The 21346-nt window shown below is 44.6% G+C and overlaps 1 protein-coding gene across 5 annotated transcripts in view; it reads left to right on the top strand.

Annotated features, from left to right (window-relative positions):
- Positions 1-10258: 10258 nt before the first annotated feature.
- Positions 10259-21346, top strand: part of LOC137363949 (sodium/calcium exchanger 1-like) — a 401527-nt gene continuing 390439 nt past the window's right edge. For 2 of the 5 annotated variants that reach the window (XM_068027466.1, XM_068027457.1), the window contains exons 1-2: positions 10259-10707; positions 11439-13485. In XM_068027466.1, coding sequence (XP_067883567.1) covers positions 11471-13485 — 2015 coding nt within the window. In that variant the 5' untranslated portion in view covers positions 10259-10707; positions 11439-11470. Of the gene's footprint in view, positions 10708-11091; positions 11283-11438; positions 13486-21346 lie in introns of those variants that run through there. The other 3 variants (XM_068027463.1, XM_068027464.1, XM_068027472.1) reach the window with 3 other exon arrangements.

Genomic DNA, 21346 nt, shown 5'->3' with positions numbered 1-21346 from the left:
CCGCTGTTTTGCATGCAAGTAGTCCTGTGTTGTAGCTTCATCAGGCTGACACCTCATTTTTAGGTATGCTTGATGCTGCTCCTGGCATGCCCTCCTTGAACCAGGGTTGTCCCCTAGCTTTATGGTAATGGTAGAATGCCAAATATGCCGGGCTATGAGGTTACAGATTGTGGTTGAATACAATTCTGATGCTGCTTATGGCCCACAGCGCCTCATGGTTGCCCAGCTTTGAGTTGCTAGATCTATTTGAAATCTTTCCCATTTAGCACGGTGATAGTGCCACACAACACGATGGTGGGTACCCTCAATGAGAAGATGGGACTTCGTCTCCAAAAGGACTGTGCGGTGGTCACTCCTACCAATACTGTCATGGACAGATGCATCTGCGACAGGTAGATTGGTGAGCACGAGATCAAGTAGGTTTTTCCCTCTTGTTGGTTCCCTCTGCCACAGACCCAGCCTAGCAGCTAGGACTTGGCCAGCTCGGTCAGTAGTGGTGCAACTGAGGCACTCTTGAAGATATTGAAGTCCCCCATCCAGAGTACATTTTGTGTCCTTGCTACCCATCAGTGCTTCTTTTAATTGGTGTTCAACATGGAGAAGCACTGATTCATCAGCTGAGGGGGGGCAGGCTGGAAGCAGTAGGTAGTAATCAGCAGGAGGTTTCTTTGTCCATGTTTGACCTGATGCCATGAGACTTCATGGGGTCTGAAGTCAATGCTGAGGACCTCCCAACTATATACTACTGTGCTGCCACCTCCAGTGGGTCTGTCTTGCCGGTGGGACAGGACATACCCAGGGATGGTGATAGTGGTGTTTGGGACATTGTCTGCAAGGTATGATTCCGTGAGTATGACTACGTCAGGCTGTTGCCTGATTGCTCTGTGGGACAGCTCTTCCAATTTTGGCACAAGCCCTGAGATGTTAGTAAGGAGGACTTTGCAGGGTCAACAGGTCTGAATTTGCTATTGTCGTTTCCGGTGACTAGGCTGATGCCAGGTGGTCCATCCAGTTTCATTCCTTTTCTTAGACTTTGTAGTGGTTTGATACAACTGAGTGGCTGGCTAGGCCATTTCAGAGGGCATTTAAAAGTCAACCACATTGCTGTGGGTCTGAAGTCACTTGGAGGCCAGATGAAGTAAGATTTCCTTCCCTCAAGGGCATTAGTGAACCAGATGCAAGTTAAAGTTTTATTGCAACTTGTGGTTACATATTTAACCCATCCTACATATTTCCAAATATAACTGCTTAGTGCCGGTAAATAAGTTGCATCTATTTTTCAGCCTTTTTGTCTGGTTATCATTTTAAAGGTGTGGTCACTGAAAGAATGGAAAAGTTACATATCTCTCGAAGTGCACAAAATTGGATGATGATTCAACTCAAGCAGACTGAACAAGAAAGATGCAGTCAGTACTTAGCTATCTGCCCAAACAGCAAGAAAATCAGGGCTACAACTCTGAATAAACTTCAAAAGCAACCAGACGCAAAGAAATACAAAAACATATTGTTGGAACTCAAAAAGGCTTCAAAGAGCATGACTGGTTTAAAAAGGGAGGTCCCTTTTAAAAACTAACTATAGTAAATAAAATATTCTTCGACATTCTTGGCTTCTCGGATAACAAGAAAATCGGAAGTGTGTTCCAAAATGCTGCTGTTACATCATTATTTGATTAAATTTTCAAGAGATTGCTTAAAATGCAGTCACTTAACTTGCTTCTCACCATTGTCCACTGACTCAATAGAAAGGCATATCATCTTAAGCAAAGTGATACCAGATTGAAATAGAACAGACAACTGCTTTGTTGCAATGGAAACTAGCATTTGTATTCTGAGGTACATTACCCATGAACCATTAAGTGTTGGTTAGTGACTTAGAACAAATTAACTACAACTACCAATTAATGGGCACGATCTTGGATCATGGCATGGCTTTAAGACATTAAAATATACTCTTTAACTGTTTAAATTTGTTGTACACTGGAACCTAAAAACTAGTTACACCAGTGGCTCACTGCTCCTGTGAACACATATCCAGTGTAGCTTTAGAGGAAATTGAAATACAAATGAACATTGTTTGATTCCTATAGAGGCTTGTCTTCACCCTAATTCCTCGTGTTATGGCATCAGAAGCCAGGATGAGGTAATGAAGAAATGGAAAGGATTCATGGAGGTAGTGCTGTTGATGTTGTGTAGCTGGACTTTCAAGAGGCATTGATAAAGTACCATATACTAGACACATTAACAAATTGCAGCCCATGGGATTAAAGAGAAGTGGCAGCATGGATATGAAATTGATTAAGGGACAAAGGGAGTAGCAATGAATGTTTTTCAGACTGAAGAGAAGTTAACAACGGTGTCCTCCAAGTGTCGATATTAGAACCACTGATCTTTCTGATATACATTAATGACCTGGACTTGGGTATAAAGGGTATAATTTCAAAGTTTGGAGATGACAGAAAACCTGTAGTGAGGATAGTAGCAAACTTCAGGAAGGCATAGGGCTGAATTTTATCAGCACGCCGTGCTCCGTGGCAGCACACTGTGAAAGCGGCGGCCTTCCGACTCGGAAGTGCAGTCACACAGCCCCCGCGATACTACCTATGGGGGCTGATTTAAATGGAGGGGGCGGAGCGGCCGCCCCCGATGACGTAGAGGCAGCCGCCGCCACATCCCTGGCAACAGCGCCAGCACCACCGTTTCAAGCCCTTAGCAAAGATTTAACATTTTTAGAGGATTATTACATTTCATTTGTTTTTAATAAATAAGTAGAAGATGGAGGCCCTTTCCCAACCCCCCAATGGTTTTTTCATTGCTCTTTATTCTGAAAACCTATTTTATTCCCGACCCGTACATTCCCCCCCAACTTTCACCTATTTGCCCTTTAACCTCTTCCCAACATCTCCACAGCAAATAAAGAGTATTTCCCCCACTCCCCCACTCCAGCCTGATAATTTTATTCCTTCCCCCTCCTCACCAGTGTCTCACCTCGGAACTCGAATGGAGTTCTGAAGGCATGCGATGCGGGGCCGGTTGGATGTAAATTCAGCATGGGACGTCCACTGTCGGCTTGTAAGTTAATTTGCATATCATGAAGTATTTAGATGAAGGCCCTGCTGCCAAGCGGCGGGGGTGGTGGGGAGCTGCACCAAGGTCTCACCGCCGCCGCTACTATCCGCGGGGACTTCTCAACATCAGGGGTTGAAGCAGGCCTCTCCCCAAAGAATTTTACAGGCCTCCCCGCCACACCCTCCAACATTGAAGGGCTCGTAAAATTCAGGCCACAGATACTGGTGAGATGGGCAGATACATGGCAGATGAAATTTACCACAGAGAAGTGTGAAGTGATACATTTTGGTAAGAAGACTTTCTTATCAAAGTAAGAAGACTAAGAAGAATTTGTGCGTTAACACGCGGAGCATTCGCAATAAAGTGGATGAATTAATCGTGCAAATAGATGTAAACAGGTATGATATAGTCGGGATTACGGAGACATGGCTGCAAGGTGACCAGGGATGGGAAATGATCATCCAGGGGTATTCAGTATTTAGGAAGGACAGACAAAAAGCAAAAGGCAGTGGAGTTGCATTGCTGGTTAAAGAGGAAATTAACACAATAGTGAGGAAAGATATTAGCTCTGACGATGTGGAATCTGTATGGGTAGAGCTGAGAAACGCTTACGGGCAAAAAACATTAGTGGGTGTTGTATATAGACCCCCAAACTGTAGTGGTGATGTTGGGAATGGCATTTCACAGGAAATTAGAGATGCATGTGATAAAGGAACATCTGTAATTATGGATTAATCTGCATATAGATTGGGCAAATCAAATTAGTCACAATACCGTAGAGAAGGAATTCTTGGAGTATATACGGGAGTGTTTTCTGGACCAATACGTTGAGGAACCAACTAGAGAACAGGTCATCCTAGACTAGATATTGTGTAATGAGAGAGGAATAATTGACAATCTAGTTGTGCGAGACCCCTTGGGGATGAGCAACCATAATATGATAGAATTCTTCATCTAGATGGAGAGTGACGTAGTTGATTCTGAGACTTGGGTCCTGAATCTTAGTAAAGGAAACTACGAAAGTATGAGGCGCGAGTTGGCTATGATGGATTGGGAAACGTTACTTAAAGGGACGGTGGAAAGGCAATGGCAAACATTCAAAGAGCACATGAATGAACTGCAACAATTGTTTATCGCTGTCTGGCGCAAAAGTAAAACGGGAAAGGTAGCCAAACCATGGCTTACAATGGAAATTAGAGAAAGCATTAGATCCAAGGAAGAGGCATAGAAATTCACCAGAAAAAACAACAGACCTGAGGATTGTGTGCAGTTTAGAATTCAGCAAAGGAGGGCCAAGGGATTGATTAAGAAGGGGAAAATAGAATACGAGGGCAAGCTTGTGGGGAACATAAAAACTGACTGTAAAAGTTTCTACAGGTATGTAAACAGAAAAAGATTGTCAAAACAAATGTAGGTCCCTTACAATCAGAAACAGGGGAATTTATTATGGGGAACAAAGAAATGGCTGACCAACTAAAAGCATACTTCACAAAGGAGGACACAAATATCATACCAGAAATGTTGGGGAACACAGGGTTTAGTGAGAGAGAAGAACTGAAGGAAATCAGTATTAGTAGAGAAATGGTGTTGGGGAAATTGATGGGATTGAAGGCCGTTAAATCCCCAGGGCATGATGGTCTGCATCCCAGAGTACTTAAGGAAGTGGCCTTAGAAATAGTGGATGCATTGGTGGTCAGTTTCCAAGATTCGACAGACTCTGGAACAGTTCTTACAGATTGGAGGGTAGCTAATATAACCCAACTATATAAAAAGGGAGATAGGGAGAAAGAAGGGAATTATAGACCAGTCACCCTGACATCGGTAGTGGGGAAAATTCTAGAGTCCATTATCAAAGATTTTATAGCAGAGCACTTGGAGAACAGTGGCAGAATCAGACAGATTCAGCATAGATTTACGAAAGGGAAATCATGCTTGACAAATCTACTAGAATTCTTCGAGGATGTAACTAGTATGAGGGGGAGCCAGTGGATGTGGCTTTTAACAAAGTCCCACATAAGAAATTAGCGTGTAAAATTAAAGCACATGGGATTGGGGGTAATGTATTGCGATGGATAGAAAATTGGTTCACGGACAGGAAACAAAGAGTAGTAATAAATGGGTCTTTTTACGAATGGCAGGCAGTGACTATTGGGGTACCACAGGGATTGGTGCTAGGACCCCAACTATTCACAATATATATTAATGATTTAGATGAGGGAACTAAATGTAATATCTCCAAATTTGCAGATGACACAAAACTGGGTGGGAGGGTGAGTTGTGAGGAGGATGCAGAGAGGCTTCAGGGTGAATTGGACAAGTTGAGTGAGTGGGCTAATGCATGGCAGATGCAGTATAATATGGATAAATGTGAGGTTATTCACTTTGGTAGCAAAAATGGGAAGGCAGATTATTATCTGAGCGGCTATAAACTGAGAGACGGGAATATGCAACGAGACCTGGGTGTTCTCGTACACCAGTTGCTGAAGGTAAGCATGCAGGTCCAACAGGCGGTAAAAAAGGCAAATGGTATGTTGGCCTTCATAGCGAGAGGATTCGAGTACAGAAGCAGGGATGTCTTGCTGCAATTATACAGGGCCTTAGTGAGGCCACACCTGGAATACTGTATGCAGTTTTGGTCTCCTTATCTGAGGAAGGATGTTCTTGTTGTAGAGGGAGTGCAGCGTAGGTTTGCCAGACTGATTCCTGGGATGGTGGGACTGACGTATGAGGAGAGATTGAGTCAGTTAGGATTATATTTGCTGGAGTTCAGAAGAGTAATGGGGGAATCTCATAGAAACCTATAAAATTCTAACAGGACTTGACATGATGTTCCCGATGATGGGGGAGTCCAGAACCAGGGGTCATAGTCTAAGGATATGGGGTAAACGATTCAGGACTGAGATGAGGAAAATTTCTTCACCCAGAGAGTGGTGAACCTGTGGAATTCGTTACCACAGAAAGCAGTTGAGGCCAAAACATTGTATGTTTTCAAGAAGGAGTTAGATATAGCTCTTGGGTTTAAAGGGATCAAAGGATATGGGGCAAAAGCGGGAACAGGTTACTGAGTTGGATGATCAGCCATGATCACAATGAATGGCGGAGCAGGCTCAAAGGGCCGAATGGCCTACTCCTGCTCCTATTTTCTATAAGAATGAGGAAAGGCACTATAACCTAAATGGTACAATTTTAAAGTAAGAGCAGGATCAGAGACCTGGCCACTTATGTACAGAAATCTTTGCAGGTGGCAGGAGAAGTTGAGAAGACTGAAAAAATAATGGGGTCATTGGTTTTATAATAGAGTACAACTTCAAGGAAGTTATGCTAAACCTTTATATATCACTGGTTAGGCCCCAGCTGGATTATTGTGTCCAATTCTAGACACTTTATGAAGGACGTCAAGGCCTTAGAGGGTGTTTAGAGGAGATTAATTAAAAATGCACCAAGGATGTAAGACATTTTTTATTTGTTCATGGGATATAGGAGTCACTAACGTTTATTGACCATCCCTAATTGCCCTTCGGAAGGTGGTGGTGAGCCACCTACTTGAACCTTTGGAATTTTGTGGTGTATGTACACCCACAGTACTGTTAAGGAGGGAGTTCCAGGATTTTGACCCGGTGACAGTGAAGTGATGGTGACATATTTCTAAGTCTAGATGGTGTGTGTCTCAAAGGGGAACTTGCAGGTGGTGTTGTTCCCAAGTACCTGCTGCCCTTGTTTCTTTATGTGGTAGAGGTTGTGGATATGGAAGGTGATGTTGAAGGAGCAAGTTGCTGCCGTGCATCTTGTAGTGGTACACACTGCTACTACGGTGTGCTGGTAGTGGAGGGAGTGAATATTTCAGGTGGTGGATGGGGTGCAAATCTAGCAGGCTGCTTTGTCCTCAATGGTGTTGAGCTTCTTGAGTGTTGTTGGAGCTGTACTCATCCAGTCAAGTGGACAGTATTCCATTAGACTCCTGACTTGTGCTTTGTAGATTGTAGACAAGCTTTGCAAAATCAGGAGGTGAGTTATTCACCACAAAATTCCCAGCCTCTGACCTGTTCTTGTAGCCACAGTATTCATGTGGCTGGTACAGTTATGTTTCAGGTCAATAGATATTGGCACTGGATGAATCAGCAATGGTAAGGCTGTTGAATGTCAGGGGAGGTGGTTTGCTTCTCTTCTTAAAGATGGTCATTGTCAGGCACTTGTGTGGCATGAATTTTACTTGCCACTTATCAGCCCAAGCCTAAATGTTGTCCAGGTTTTGCTGCATGCTGGCAGACTACTTCATTATCTGATGAGTTGCGAATGGAACTGAACACTGCAATTATCAGCAAACATCCCCACTTATGATGAAGGGATAGTCAATGATGAAGATGGTTGAGCCTAGGACACCACCCTATGGTATTCCTGCAACTATATCATGGGGCTGAGATGATTTCCCCCAACAACCATAACGATCTTCCTTTGTGCTAGGTATGACTCCAGTCAGTGGAGAGGTTTCCCCAATTCCCATTGACTTCAATTACATGGCGAGACAAGAAAAGCTGGGTTGTTCTCCTTAAAGCAGAGAAAGTTAAGAAGAAATTTGTAAAAGGCCTCCAAAGTCCTTGAGGATTTTGATAAAGTAAATAAGGAGAAACTGTTTCCAGTGATACAAGGGTCAGTAACCACAGAATATAAAAAACAGCAAAGATTGACTAAAAGATTGATAAGAAAGCTAAAATTAAAGTATGAGAGAAAGCTAGCTAGAAATATAAAGACAGATAGTAAGAGTTTCTATAGATATTTAAAAAAAGTTAACAAAGTGAATGTTGGTCCTATAGAAAGTGAGTCTGGAGTATTAATAATGGATAATAAGGAGATGGCAGATGAATTGAATAGGTATTTTTGTGTCAGTTTTCACTATTGAGGATACAAGTAACATCCCAGAATTAGCTGTAAGTCAGGAAATGGAAGGGAGGGTGGAGGGGGGCGGCACAGTGGTTAGCACTGCAGCCTCACAGCTCCAGCGACCCGAATTCAATTCTGGGTACTGCCTGTGTGGAGTTTGCAAGTTCTCCCTGTGTCTGTGGGTTTCCTCCGACAAGCCAAAAGACTTGCAGGTTGGTAGGTAAATTGGCCATTATAAATTGTCCCTAGTATAGGTAGGTAGTAGGGAAATATCGGGACAGGTGGGGATGTGGTAGGAATATGGGATTAGTGTAGGATTAGTATAAATGGGTGGTTGATGGTCGGCACAGACTCGGTGGGCTGAAGGGCCTGTTTCAGTGCTGTATCTCTAAAACTAAAACACCAGGGAAGTGGTACTTAACAAATTGTTGGAGCTGTGGGCTGACAAGTCCCCAGGTCCTGATGGACTTCATTTTAGGGTTTTAAAAGAATTGGCTAGTGAGAAAGCTGATGCATTAGTTTTAATTTTCCAAAATTCCCTAGATTCAGGGAAGGTTCCGCTAGACTGGAAAATAGCAACTTTAGTTATAGAGATACAGCACCGAAACAGGCCCTTCAGCCCACCGAGTCCGTGCCGACCATCAGCCACCCATCCACACCAATGCCACACTAATCCCACATTCCCACCCGTCCCTACACCTCCCCACCACCCACCTACACTAGGGGCAATTGCCAATGGCCAATTTACCTATCAACCTGCAAGTCTTTGGCATGTGGGAGGAAACCGGAGCACCCGGAGGAAACCCACGCAGACACAGGGAGGACTTGCAAACTCCACAGGCAGTACCCAGAATTGAACCCAGGTCACTGGAGCTGTGAGGCTGCGGTGCTAACCACTGCGCCACTGTAACTCCTTTATTCAAAAAGGGAGACAGAAAGCAGGAAACTACAGGTCAGTTAGCTTAACATCTGTCTTAAGGAAAATGTTAGAAGCTATTATTAAAGATGTTATAGCAGGGCACTTCAAAAAATTGATGGTAGAGTCAACATGGTTTTGTTAAAGGGAAATCATGTTTACCCAATTTATTGGAGTTCTTTGAGGGAGTTACATGTGCTGTGGATGAAGGGAAACCAGTGGATGTATTGTACTTAGATTTCCAAAAGGCATTTGATAAGGTGCCATATCAAAGGTTATTGCAAAAAAATAAAAGCTCATGGCATAGGGGATAACATATTGGCATGGATAGAAGATTGGTTAGCTAATGGGAAACAGAGAGTAGGCATAAATGAGTCATTTTTTGGTTGGCAAGATGTAACGAGTGGTGTGCCACAGGGATCTGTACTGGAGCTTCAACTTTTTACAATTTATATAAATGACTTGGAAGAAGGGACTGAAGGTAGAACTGAACAGTGGAAGTTCCTATAATACAGAAATCAGCTCTCTCTTGATGTACTATAGTACTCCTTTCATCATCAAATGGGCCTGTCCTTATATTGTATTCCTCCAATTTGTAAAAACACAAGAACTCTGTAAGGCTTAAGGTATTAATGAAATAGTGTTCCTTGCAGTATTTGGAAACATGCTTCGAGGACAAACAAAAATGAGATGGTTTAATATGACAGCTACAGCAAGTACAATTTAGTTTTTACAGTTACTGGCCCGTGCGGAGAAATTAAAGTAAAGCAGACCACTGCACAATAATAGCAACAATTTATTGATTGGTACTACGTTTATTGTAACTGTGCATTACTGGATCCAAGAGTGCCAGTGAAGAAGTCCTTCAACAAAGGTGTCCAAGGTTCCAGAGTAGGAAGCATGCACGCATGTCTGATGCACTTGACATATTTTCTTATGTACATGTACTATCCATATATGTGCATAACGGACACATGCATTATAAGCCAAATTGAAATTAAATAGCAGAAATGACTTTTCAGCTTGATTTTTCAATCCATACGCAACTGTGGAAACGCGAATTTGAGGCAGTTTGCTTTCCAAATTTGAAAGATTCTATCCCTGCCTGTCAGTGGAAGATTGCGCGTTGGAGACGGTGACTTCGGCGTTTATATAAACGGCAGACCTCGAACACTACTCTCGGTGTCTGAAATCATTTGGTAGCTATCATTAACTATGCACGAAAAGCATATGCGTATTCATTGCACTAATCATGGGCTTTCCAGTTTTCTGAAAAACTCAGAAGGCTCTATAAAAAGGGTTTATTGCATTTCCTTTTTTTCGCTTCCACTTCCCTAGCTTACCATTCCTCTTTAAGACAGCCAGCAGGATGATCAATGAAGTAGGTGGGTCGCACGGAGATAAGGGTACTGGCAAGAAGCCCATGATGCACTGCAAGCCTGGGCTTTCTCACGATCAGAAATCGGAAAATAGTAATTGCCTTAGACATCCGTAGTGCTTGGGTTGCACAGTACTCAGACGCTTGGTGACCACACCGGTTATATTACGCTGAAATGCTTTACGCATAATAATGAAAACATAATGCGGAGAAACTTTGACCATTCCACATCTGCTAGGTTTCATCTCGGCTTCGTACTTTCTTCAATAACCATCAATATTTTGTTGGGTATGAAACCGTACAGTAGACTCTTTGGTTGGGAATAAGAGCGAAATCTAGCGGATTTCATTGTAGCTCGCTTCCCTAAACACTAACATGGTAAAAACGTTTCGCTCTTGATTTGCAAGAAAGGCGAAGGCAAGGGTTGACGGACGTCAGATCCAGGAATCACCACCGAGTGAACGCTGTGGTATGTTTGAATTGGTTTGTATAAAATGTCGCTGATTTTTTTTATTGAAATTTCTTTTATTTTACATTTCAAATAATTTAATGTTTATAGTACAGAAAATACAGAATCGATAGTTGTCGGTGGCTGGAGTTACACCACTCACTTTCTGTTTATCCTTTTACAATAGAAAACGTATGCATGCACGGAAAATATTACAACGCTGAAGTGTGTTTAAAATATAGTAACGCGGAAAGACACGGTTCTGTAGAGTGAAACAAAAGTGACATGGAAAATTAAGAGGAACTAATTGATTATCGTAGAAAGGGAAGCCTGGCACATTTATAGTTATTGTTGAAACATATTGAAACTGACGTATTTGACTTTGGCCATATTTTAACAATTGCTTGGTGCCACTAATGTAGTGTGGGCTAATGAAGAGGATGGGTTGAGTTTTATTCCTCTCTCGGTATCAGAGGCTTAAGTAACGCAGGTACTTGTATTATTAGGCAAGCTTCCTGAAAACATTCCGAAAATGTAAGGGAAATTTTACATTCTACATCGTAATGTAACTGATGCTGCGATAATAGCATCATCAGGTAAGCTTAACCCTAGTGGCTGACTATCTCTGTCATACCATGTTTTTTTTAAAGTCAGAAACACCCCATTCACTTGGGATGACGAAAGGAAGGTTTTCTAGTATTGGTTTAGCTTCATGAATAGCTAAAATTCACTATGTTTTTGTAATTTTTTAGACGAAGAGTCTGGAAACCTTTCAATTATCATCATGACCAGGTGGTTGAAAACAGCGCCCTATTCGTATGTAATGAATATTGGGTTTACGATAGTGATTCTTCTGACTTGCATTCAACAAGTAAAAACGAATGAGAAAGTATCCAACGTCGATGCCAACGTATCAACCAAGTTATGCACGGGCTCTTACAAGTGCAACGAGGGCGTGATCCTGCCCATCTGGTACCCTCAAGACCCATCGGTAGGTGACAAGGTGGCGCGGGCCATTGTCTACTTCGTGGCCATGATCTACATGTTCTTGGGCGTTTCCATCATCGCCGACCGCTTCATGTCTTCCATTGAGGTGATCACCTCTCAGGAGAGGGAGATCACGGTGAAGAAGCCAAACGGCGAGACCACCACCACCACCGTGCGGCTGTGGAATGAGACAGTGTCCAACCTGACCCTCATGGCCCTGGGTTCTTCGGCCCCGGAGATCCTGCTGTCGGTCATCGAGGTGTGCGGCCACGGCTTCCGGGCTGGTGAGCTGGGCCCCAGCACCATCGTGGGCAGCGCCGCCTTCAACACCTTCGTGATCATCGCCATCTGTGTACACGTGGTGCCGGACGGCGAGATCCGCCGCATCAAACACCTCCGGGTCTTCTTCGTCACGGCCGCCTGGAGCATCTTCGCCTACGCCTGGCTCTACCTGATCCTGGCAGTCATCTCGCCCGGGGTGGTGGAGCTGTGGGAGAGCCTGTTGACCTTCATCTTCTTCCCGATCTGCGTGGTCTTCGCCTGGGTGGCCGACCGCCGCCTCCTCTTCTACAAGTACATGTACAAGAAGTACCGCGCCGGCCGCCACCGCGCCATCATCATCGAGACCGAAGCCGAGCGTCCCGACTCCAAGGTCGACATCGAGATGGACGGCAAGATGCTCAACTCGGTGCAGCAGGCCTCGTCTTCCTCCCCCGGAGCCGGGGCCGAGCCCGTGGCCCAGGCCGGCGGGCCCCCTGCCGCCGCTGAGCCGCTGGACGGAGCCGCCGTGGTGACGGTGAGCGGCGCCGCCGCCAAGGATCAGGAGGAGGAATCGAGGCGGGAGATGGCGCGCATCCTGAAGGAGCTGAAGCAGAAGCACCCGGACAAGGAGATGGAGCAGCTGATTGAGCTGGCCAACTACCAGGTACTGAGCCAGCAGGCCAAGAGCCGAGCCTTCTACCGCATCCAGGCCACCCGCCTCATGATCGGCGCCGGCAACATCCTCAAGCGGCATGCCGCCGACCAGGCCAGGAAAGCCGTCTCCATGCAGGAGGTCAGGCCCGAGGTGGACGAGGGCCCCGTCAGCCGCGTCTACTTCGACCCGGGCAGCTACCAGTGCCTGGAGAACTGCGGCTCGGTGGCGCTCACCGTGGTGCGCCGGGGCGGAGACCTGACCAACACCATCACGGTGGACTACCGCACCGAGGACGGCACGGCCAACGCCGGCTCCGACTACGAGTTCACCGAGGGCAGCCTGGTGTTCAAGCCGGGCGAGACGCACAAGGAGATCCTGGTGGGGATTATCGACGACGACATCTTCGAGGAGGACGAGAACTTCTGCGTGCACCTCAGCAACCTGCGCGTGGGCGCGGGCGGGAGCGAGTCTGCGCCTGCGCCCGGGCCCGGCAAGGCCACCGCGCACGCGCCGTCGCCCAAGCCTGGGGGAGGAGGAGGAGGCGGCGGCGACGTCAATGACGCAGCCTCAGTCTCGAGCGCTGCCGTCAGCACCAATACGGCCGCAGCTGCTAATCACGTGGCCGCCGCAACCGCCGAGATCGCGTGCCTGTGCGCCCCCTTCACGGCCAACGTCACCATCTTCGACGACGACCACGCGGGCATCTTCACCTTCGAGGAGAAAGTGACGCACGTGAGCGAGAGCGTGGGCGTGATGGAGGTGAAGGTTCTGAGGGCGTCGGGAGCTCGCGGCGCCGTGGTGGTGCCGTTCCGGACCTTCGAGGGCAGCGCCCGGGGCGGCGGCGAGGACTTCGAGGACACGTCCGGGGAGCTGGAGTTCGACAACGACGAGATTGTGTAAGTGGCACGGGGGTGGGGGCAGGGTGGAGCGGGGCCGTTACCCCTTTTCTTTCACCCTGTCTTTCATCCCTTCTCTGCTATTTTTTCTTTCCTCTTCTCACCTGCTGTTGGCAGTCTGTCCGTCAGTGATGCCATATTATTGTTATTATTGGGTCGAGGGACAGGGTGAAGGCACCAGTGCATTTATGCTGGTGATGGATGAATCAAGTTCACACAACTAATTGTCTTTTCCACCGCAAGGCAGTACATTTGCTGTGCCTTCCTGCCCTTCTCAACGAGTACAGGAAATTGTCAGCTAATGTTGGTTTCTATTAGACATTATTATAAATAGCCAGAAACAAGGTTCAGAACAAAGGAGGCATAACCTGAAAATTGGAGCTAGGCCATCAGGGGTGATGTCAGGAGACACTTCATCGTAGATAGGAAGAAACTGTTGCACTGATGAAAGGATCGAGAACGCAAGGGTACAGAGACATGAGGAAAAACATTGAGTTGTTAATGTCTGGCATGCACAATCGAGGTATTCAAAGCGAATTAGACTGTTGTTTGAAAAGGAAGAATGTGCAGGGTTACGTAGAGAAAGCGGGGGAATGGTACTAGGTGAATTGCTCATTCAGAGGACCGGTATAGACACGATGGGCCGAATGGCCTCCTGCGCTGTAATAATTCTCTGATTCTATGATAATTCAGAGTAGTGGAAATCTGGAACTCTCCCCCCAAAAGCTGTTGAAGCTGGGAGTCACTTGAAGACTTCAAGACTGAGATTGCTGGCTTTTAGTTAGGCAGGGTATTTCAAGGTTACTGAAACAAGCTGGATAAATGGAGTTAAGATAGAGATTAGCCATTGATTGGCAGAAGGAGGTCATAGGGCTGAATGGCCTACACTTGGCCCTATGTTTCTGTTCACATATTGCAGAGGTTCTACAAAGAAGGGAAAGTACTAAAGTTATTAAAGTTTTACCAAGTCTCTGAATGATCTTTTGCGCCAAGGTTATGTTTTTCTGTTGTTCTGTTTTGATTGACACTATCACACCATTTTACCAGTGCAAGTAGTTGGGCAACATCTAAGCTGCATTTGTAAGTGTGACCTGATATTCATCTTTGTTTCGGGGGAAGGGGTGGAGGGTGGTTGGGGCAGAGGCAGTAACACTATATAGATCGGGATGTAGAACTTAACATTTCGTTCTTGCTGCCCATCCACCTGATGTCATTTTCATTGTGGCTTGGTCACAGGTGGCAAAGCATCTGATGCCATTTTCATGCACCTTAATGTGGTGAGCACTCAATACTGGACTCAGCCAGGTTAGAATAGCCATTACCAATGATATTTAAAGGGGCATCCTCCTGAAAATAAACCATTGGGATTTACCAAGAGTGCTTTCTGTGTTTTATTTTCCTTTTTTTGTCATTTCTTTCACTTTCCTAGCACAGAGAGGTGCTTGCACTACTGTAAAATGGAAATGTTATTGGTCACTCTTACTAGTTGCAGGAAAAGGGAACACAGGAGCAGCAGCAACAAGTGGGCCAGCTTCTGTGAGTGGTCCTTGGCCCTGCAAGCAATTCAGGAAGGAGGATGGCTGCTTGCAGGACGCCTTATCCCGATAATGTGGTCTACAGGCCTAGACTGAGGTACTTAGGCTTAGTGAGGTACAGCATAGGAAGGTAATGCACTTCTCATGATAGAACATTGAAAAATCTTGCGAATGCAACTCAGCTGTAGCCCACATCCACAGTTTGCACTGCATTTCTGTTGCAGTGATGGTCATTGCAACCATGAACCCATATGCATCATGGTCATTTCATGCTGCAGCTGGAAACATATATAACATCAGTCAGGCTGCAGTGCATTCCTCCATAAAGCAGGCCACAGATGTACTGTTTTCCTAGGCTGATGATTTAATCGCATTCCCATGGACCTCAGAAGCAATATCCACTATTTAATTAGATCATGGCTTATTTGTACCTCAGCTACTCTGTTCATCCACCTTTGCTGTATGTCCTTTGATACCCTTCTAATAAGAATCTGTTGATGCCAGTCTTGAAAATTTCAAGTGATCAAGGATCCACAGCCCGTTGCAGAAGAGAATTCCTGATTGCCTGGAAAAAGCAGTTCCTGATTTCATTCCTAAATGACCAGCAGAAAGTGATGTGGGGTTTGCAGCCATTGAAAGATTCCCACATGTGTATAGAGTCATCAACTTCACATATGCCCCTCAGGACTTCTACCAATGAGCCTAGCACTTTCATGAGCTGCAGAGGATTTCTCTGCCATAATGCTCAGCTGGCCTTTAACCACTGACAGTGGTTCACACAGGTGTACAGCCACTTTGCAGGCAGTTCTCATGATGCATACATCCTGCAGAAGTCCAGCATTTCCCCCCTCCTTGAAGAAGAGCAGCGCATCCCAGGCTGGCTGATAGGAGACAAGGGAGATGCTCTGCAGACTTGACTGATGACTCCGTTCTGAAGCTCAAGGACACCAGAGAAGATAGATAAACAGCAGTCACAGCTCGACCACAACAGTTATCAAAGGGTGCTGAAACAACAAATCTGCTGCTTGGACTGCTCTTGGGCATTTTTCTTATACAGCCTTGGGAATGTCCCAAGATAATAGTGATGTGCTCCCTCCTGAATATCTTTGCAATAGGAAGAGCCAATATTGCCTACAGAAAGAAAAAGCTGATTATCTGGAGGATGCAGCAGTGATGGGAGCCTCATTGACCATGACTTTTCATCACTTACTCCTTTCTACCTGTATTTCCGATCCACAACATCATTTGAACCAGCCACTTGTCTATAGCATCCATAACAACTACAGAAAATCTGCAGATAACTCATTAAATGATAGAGTGTCACAGTTTAATCAAGTTAACAAATGGCTAAGAAAGTAATCAGCATCCTGGTCTCAGTCCATAAAGACATTTTACGTTGTTTCTCTCCTAGTCTGTTACTACTATAAAGTGTTCCCCTGGTAGCTTCAGCATAGGAGGGGAAAAGCTGCTGATGCTCAGATGCGGGCTTCAAAGATGCTCGTGCCTGGTAACCCATAAATCATGCACCTGAGGGAGCCCGGCTACTGATTGCAGCACCTCAGCTGCTAGTGAGACAATCTGGCCTAGCTGGCTTTCTGGTACCATGGCAGGCATTGGTTGAGGGAATGGCAGGGGAGCAGGTGTGGTGTCATCTGTAATAGTTTGCTTGTTGCCTGCCCCAATTTTCTCCAAGGCTTCCTCTTCCACCTGATTGAGGGCTTGTATGGAAGCTGGATCTCCCCCAGTCTGGTCATCTGGGGGAAGAGAAATGCTGTGGAAATGTCTCATCTGAGAGAAAGAGATAGCAAGAAATCATTTGCAGCTTTGTTGTCTGGGTGAGGTCATTGAACTTTTTCTAGCACTGTATCTATGTTTGAGTGTTGGTATTCTGAAAGAGCTTCCAAATCTGCTGCAGCATCTGTCAGGGCACCCTTCTGTGGGAAGAGGACCTGTGGTCAGATCCTCACCAACTCTATTGGAATCTCCACTGCTACATTACTGAACCAGGCAGTCTCTGCAGGAGACGTCTATTACTGAGAGTTCCAAACGCACTGCAACATTTTTTTCAAATTTAAGAGGTCAAAGTAGGCGTCAAGCCTGCCAGCAATCCCACTCTCCAAAACGATGAGCTGCCAATCAAAGCTATTAATGTGCAGGCAGCTCACTTAATAGAACTAAATGAGGCCTGACTATCAGAATGATTTGGGCCTCTCACTACTGACATCAAGCAGGCATCCTGATCGTCCTGCTCACCGCCCACTGGATCTGCAGTACACATGGAAATACAACCATTTTATGTTTTAAAGTGGTGTATTTATAGGTTCTCCTTTCTCACGTTTTGACATTCGTTTGTGTGTATATAAACACCATCTATTTGTAATTTACATATTTACAAATTTATTTAATATAAAGTCAATTTATTAACATTTATTGTGGAGCCAGTCAACACTAAATACCGACAATAATAAAATAAGTTTTATATCATGTGTACTTGTTTTGAAGCCGTGATAAAAGAAAATTAAATTATTTAGTTTCTATTTGACAGGCTGTTTAAAATATAGTTTCATTATTGATACCCTGTTTTGTGGAAGAATAAATAACATACACATAGTAATAAACATAGATTTGCCGATGATGAACTTGCTGTTGTGGTAGTCCAGCCACGCAAAAACATAACATGCAGCCCACTGCTGGCATATGTAGGCATCACAAACAACCACGTTTGTGTTTTTTAACTTTAGAAATAATTATTTTTCAGTTCAAAGATTTATGTGCATTAATTGTGAAAAATTTTCCTTGTTTTTATTGAATAAAAATGGTGCATTTTTGATAACATACTCAACTTGTCACATCACTTTTTAATTTGAGGTACATAAGGGCAGCAAGGTTCTTGGTCTAAAAACAAGAAATGCTGGAATCACTCAGCAGGTCTGGCAGCATCTGTGGAAAGAGAAGCAGAGTTAACGTTTTGGGTCAGTGACCCTTCGTTCCACCCTTCGGGTCACTGACCCGAAACGTTAACTCTGCTTCTCTTTCCACAGATGCTGCCAGACCTGCTGAGTGATTCCAGCATTTCTTGTTTTTATTTCAGATTTCCAGCATCCGCAGTATTTTGCTTTTATTTTAAGGTTCTAGGTCTACCCTGAGTAATTCTCATCAGGTGGGGAGAAATAATTGGACATTGAACTGCTGCTGTCATACCTTTTCCAGTGGCTGCTTGATGGTCAGCATTAGTGGAGACTTGGGAGTAGATAATTTGTGCACTTCTCGGCTATACCTGAAGAATTTCATAACCTCAATGTAATAATAGTTTCCTTCAACTGCAACTGACGCTGAAATAACGTGAGGTCATCTGAGGTCAAGAATGATGTCAAACCTATTGTCTATTGTGTTGGAGAGCAAACACTGACACCTGAAGAAACACTGTCAGGGACGTACAGTCCTGTCCAGGTCCTGTCCTGTCATGGATCCAAATCATCTTGTTTTTCATTTGCTGTTAGTATTTTCTTAACAGAAGTCAAGATGAAGGACCAGACGAAGGTGCCAGGAAGATCAGAAAGATGACGTAAGCCAGGAACTACTGATTAGCTGAAACTAAACTTGAGTCTTAAATTCTTGAATATTGTAGGAGGGAAGAAAGACTAAGGAAAGCTGTATAATTATCTAGGTTGAGGTCCTGGGGAAGAAGACTGAGGTTATGGATTTTGATTCCAGCGTAATGGGGATATGGGGAGAAGGAAGAACAGATTTGAATGATGGACGTGAAGGAATAATTATAAAGTAGAATCATAGAGTAGTTACAAAAACAACAGCGACTTATATTTATATGTCGCTTTTAATGTAATAAAATGTCCAAAGGCGCTACACAGGAGCAATATCAAACAAAATATGACACAGAGCCACATAGGGAGATATTAGGTCAGCTGACCAAAAGCTTGGTCAAAGAGGATTGCTTTAAAGGAGGAAAAAGAGGTTTATTTAGGGACGGCATTCCAGAGTTTAGGGCTTAGGTAATGGCAGGGGTGGCCACCAATGGTGATCACATAAAATCAGGGATGCTCAAGAAGCGTAGAAACATAAAAAATAGAAGCAGGAGTAGGCCACTGGCCCCCTCGCGCCTGCTCCGCCATTCATCATGATCATGGCTAATCATCTAACTCAGTAACCTGTTCCAGCTTTCGCCCATACTCTGATCCCTTTAGACCCAAGAGGTATATCTAACTCCTTCTTGAAAATATATAATCTTTTGGCTTCAACTGCTTTCTGTGGTAGTGAATTCCACAGGCTCACCACTCTTTGGGTGAAGAAATTTCATCTCAGTCCTGAAAGGTTTACCCAATATCTTAGACTATGACCCCGGCTCTGGACTCCCCACCATCGGGAACATCCTTCCTGCATCTACCCTGTCAAGTCCTGTTAGAATTTTATAGGTTTCTACGAGAACCCCCCTCACTCTTCTGAACTCCAGTGAATATAATCCTTACCGACTCAATCTCTTCTCATACGTCAGCCCTGTCATCCCAGGAATCAGTCTGGTAAACCTTCGCTGCACTCCCTTTATAGAAAGAACATCCTTCATCAGATAAGGAGACCAAAACTGCACACAGTATTCCAGGTGTGGCCTCACCAAGGCCCTGTATATTTGCAGCAAGACATCCCTGCTCCTGTACTCAAATCCACTCGCTATGAAGGCCAACATACCATTTGCCTTTAATACCGCCTGTTGGACCTGCATGCTTACCTTCAGTGACTGGTGTACGAGAACACCCAGGTCTCGCTGCATAGTCCCCTCTCTGTTTATAGCTGTTCAGATAATAATCTCCCTTCCTGTTTTTGCTACCAAAGTGGATAACCTCACATTTATCCACATTATACTGCATCTGCCATGCATTAGCCCACTCACTCAACTTGTCCAAATCAACCCGAAGCCTCTCTGCTCCTTACAACTCACCCTCGTACCCAGTTTTGTGTCATCTGCAAATTTGGAGATAATACATTTAGTTCCCTCATCTAACTCATTAATATATATTGTGAATAGCTGGGGTCCTGGCACCGATCCCTGCAGTACCCCACTAGTCACTGCCTGCCATTCGGAAAAAGACCCATTTATCCCTACTCTTTGTTTCCTGTCTGCCAACCAATTTTCTATCCATCGCAATACACTACCTCCAATCCCATGTGCTTGACTTTTAAACGCTAATCTCTCATGTGGGACTTTGTCAAAAGCCTTCTGAAAGTCCAAATTAAGCACATCCACTGGCTCCCCCTCATCAACTCTACTAGTTATATCCTCGAAGAATTCTAGTAGATTTGTCGAACATGATTTCCCTTTCGTAAATCCATGCTGACTCTGCCCGATTCTACTACTGTTCTCTGAGTGCTCTGCCATAAAATCTTTGATAATGGACTCTAGAATTTTCCCCACTACTGACGTCAGGGTGACTGGTCTGCAATTCCCTGCATTCTCTCTACCTCCCTTTTTAAATAGTGGGGTTACATTAGCTACCCTCCAATCTGTAGGATCTAGAGTCTATAGAATCTTGGAAGATGACTACCAATGCATCCACTATTTCTGGGGTCACTTCTTTAAGTACTCTGGGATGCAGACCATCAGGCCCTGGGGATTTATCGGCCTTCAATCCCATCGATTTCCCCAACACCATTTCTCTACTAATACTGATTCCTTCAGTTCCTCTCTCTCACTAAGCCCTGTGTTCTCAAACATTTCTGGTATGATATTTGTGTCCTCCTTTGTGAAGACAGAACCAAAGTATGCATTTAGTTGGTCAGCCATTTCTTTGTTCCCCATAATAAATTCCCCTGTTTCTGACTGTGAGGGACCTACATTTGACTTCACCAATCGTTTTCTCTTCACATACCGATAGAAACTTTTACAGTCAGTTTTTATGTTCCCTGCAATGTGACGAATTTGATTTGCCCAATCTATATGCAGATTAAAATCACCCATAATTACAGATGTTCCTTTATCGCATGTGTCTCTAATTTCCTGTTTAATGCCATTCCCAACATCACCACTACAGTTTGGGGGTCTATATACAAACCCCACTCACGTTTTTTGCCCCTTAGTGTTTCTCAGCTCTACCCATACAGATTCCACATCGTCAGAGCTAATATCTTTCCTCATTATTGCGTTAATTTCCTCTTTAACTAGCAATGCAACTCCACCGCCTTTTGCTTTTTGTCTGTCCTTCCTAAATACTGAATATCCGTGGATGTTCATTTCCTACCTCTGGTCACCTTGCAGCCATGTCTCCGCTATCCCGACTATATCATACCCGTTTACATCTATTTGTGCGATTAATTCA

The sequence above is a fragment of the Heterodontus francisci genome, chromosome 3 (assembly GCF_036365525.1).
Source record: "Heterodontus francisci isolate sHetFra1 chromosome 3, sHetFra1.hap1, whole genome shotgun sequence".
NCBI classification, from domain to species: Eukaryota; Metazoa; Chordata; class Chondrichthyes; order Heterodontiformes; family Heterodontidae; genus Heterodontus; species Heterodontus francisci.
The sequence above is the reverse complement of the archived record's forward strand: the minus strand, read 5'-3'. Positions and strand labels throughout refer to the sequence as shown.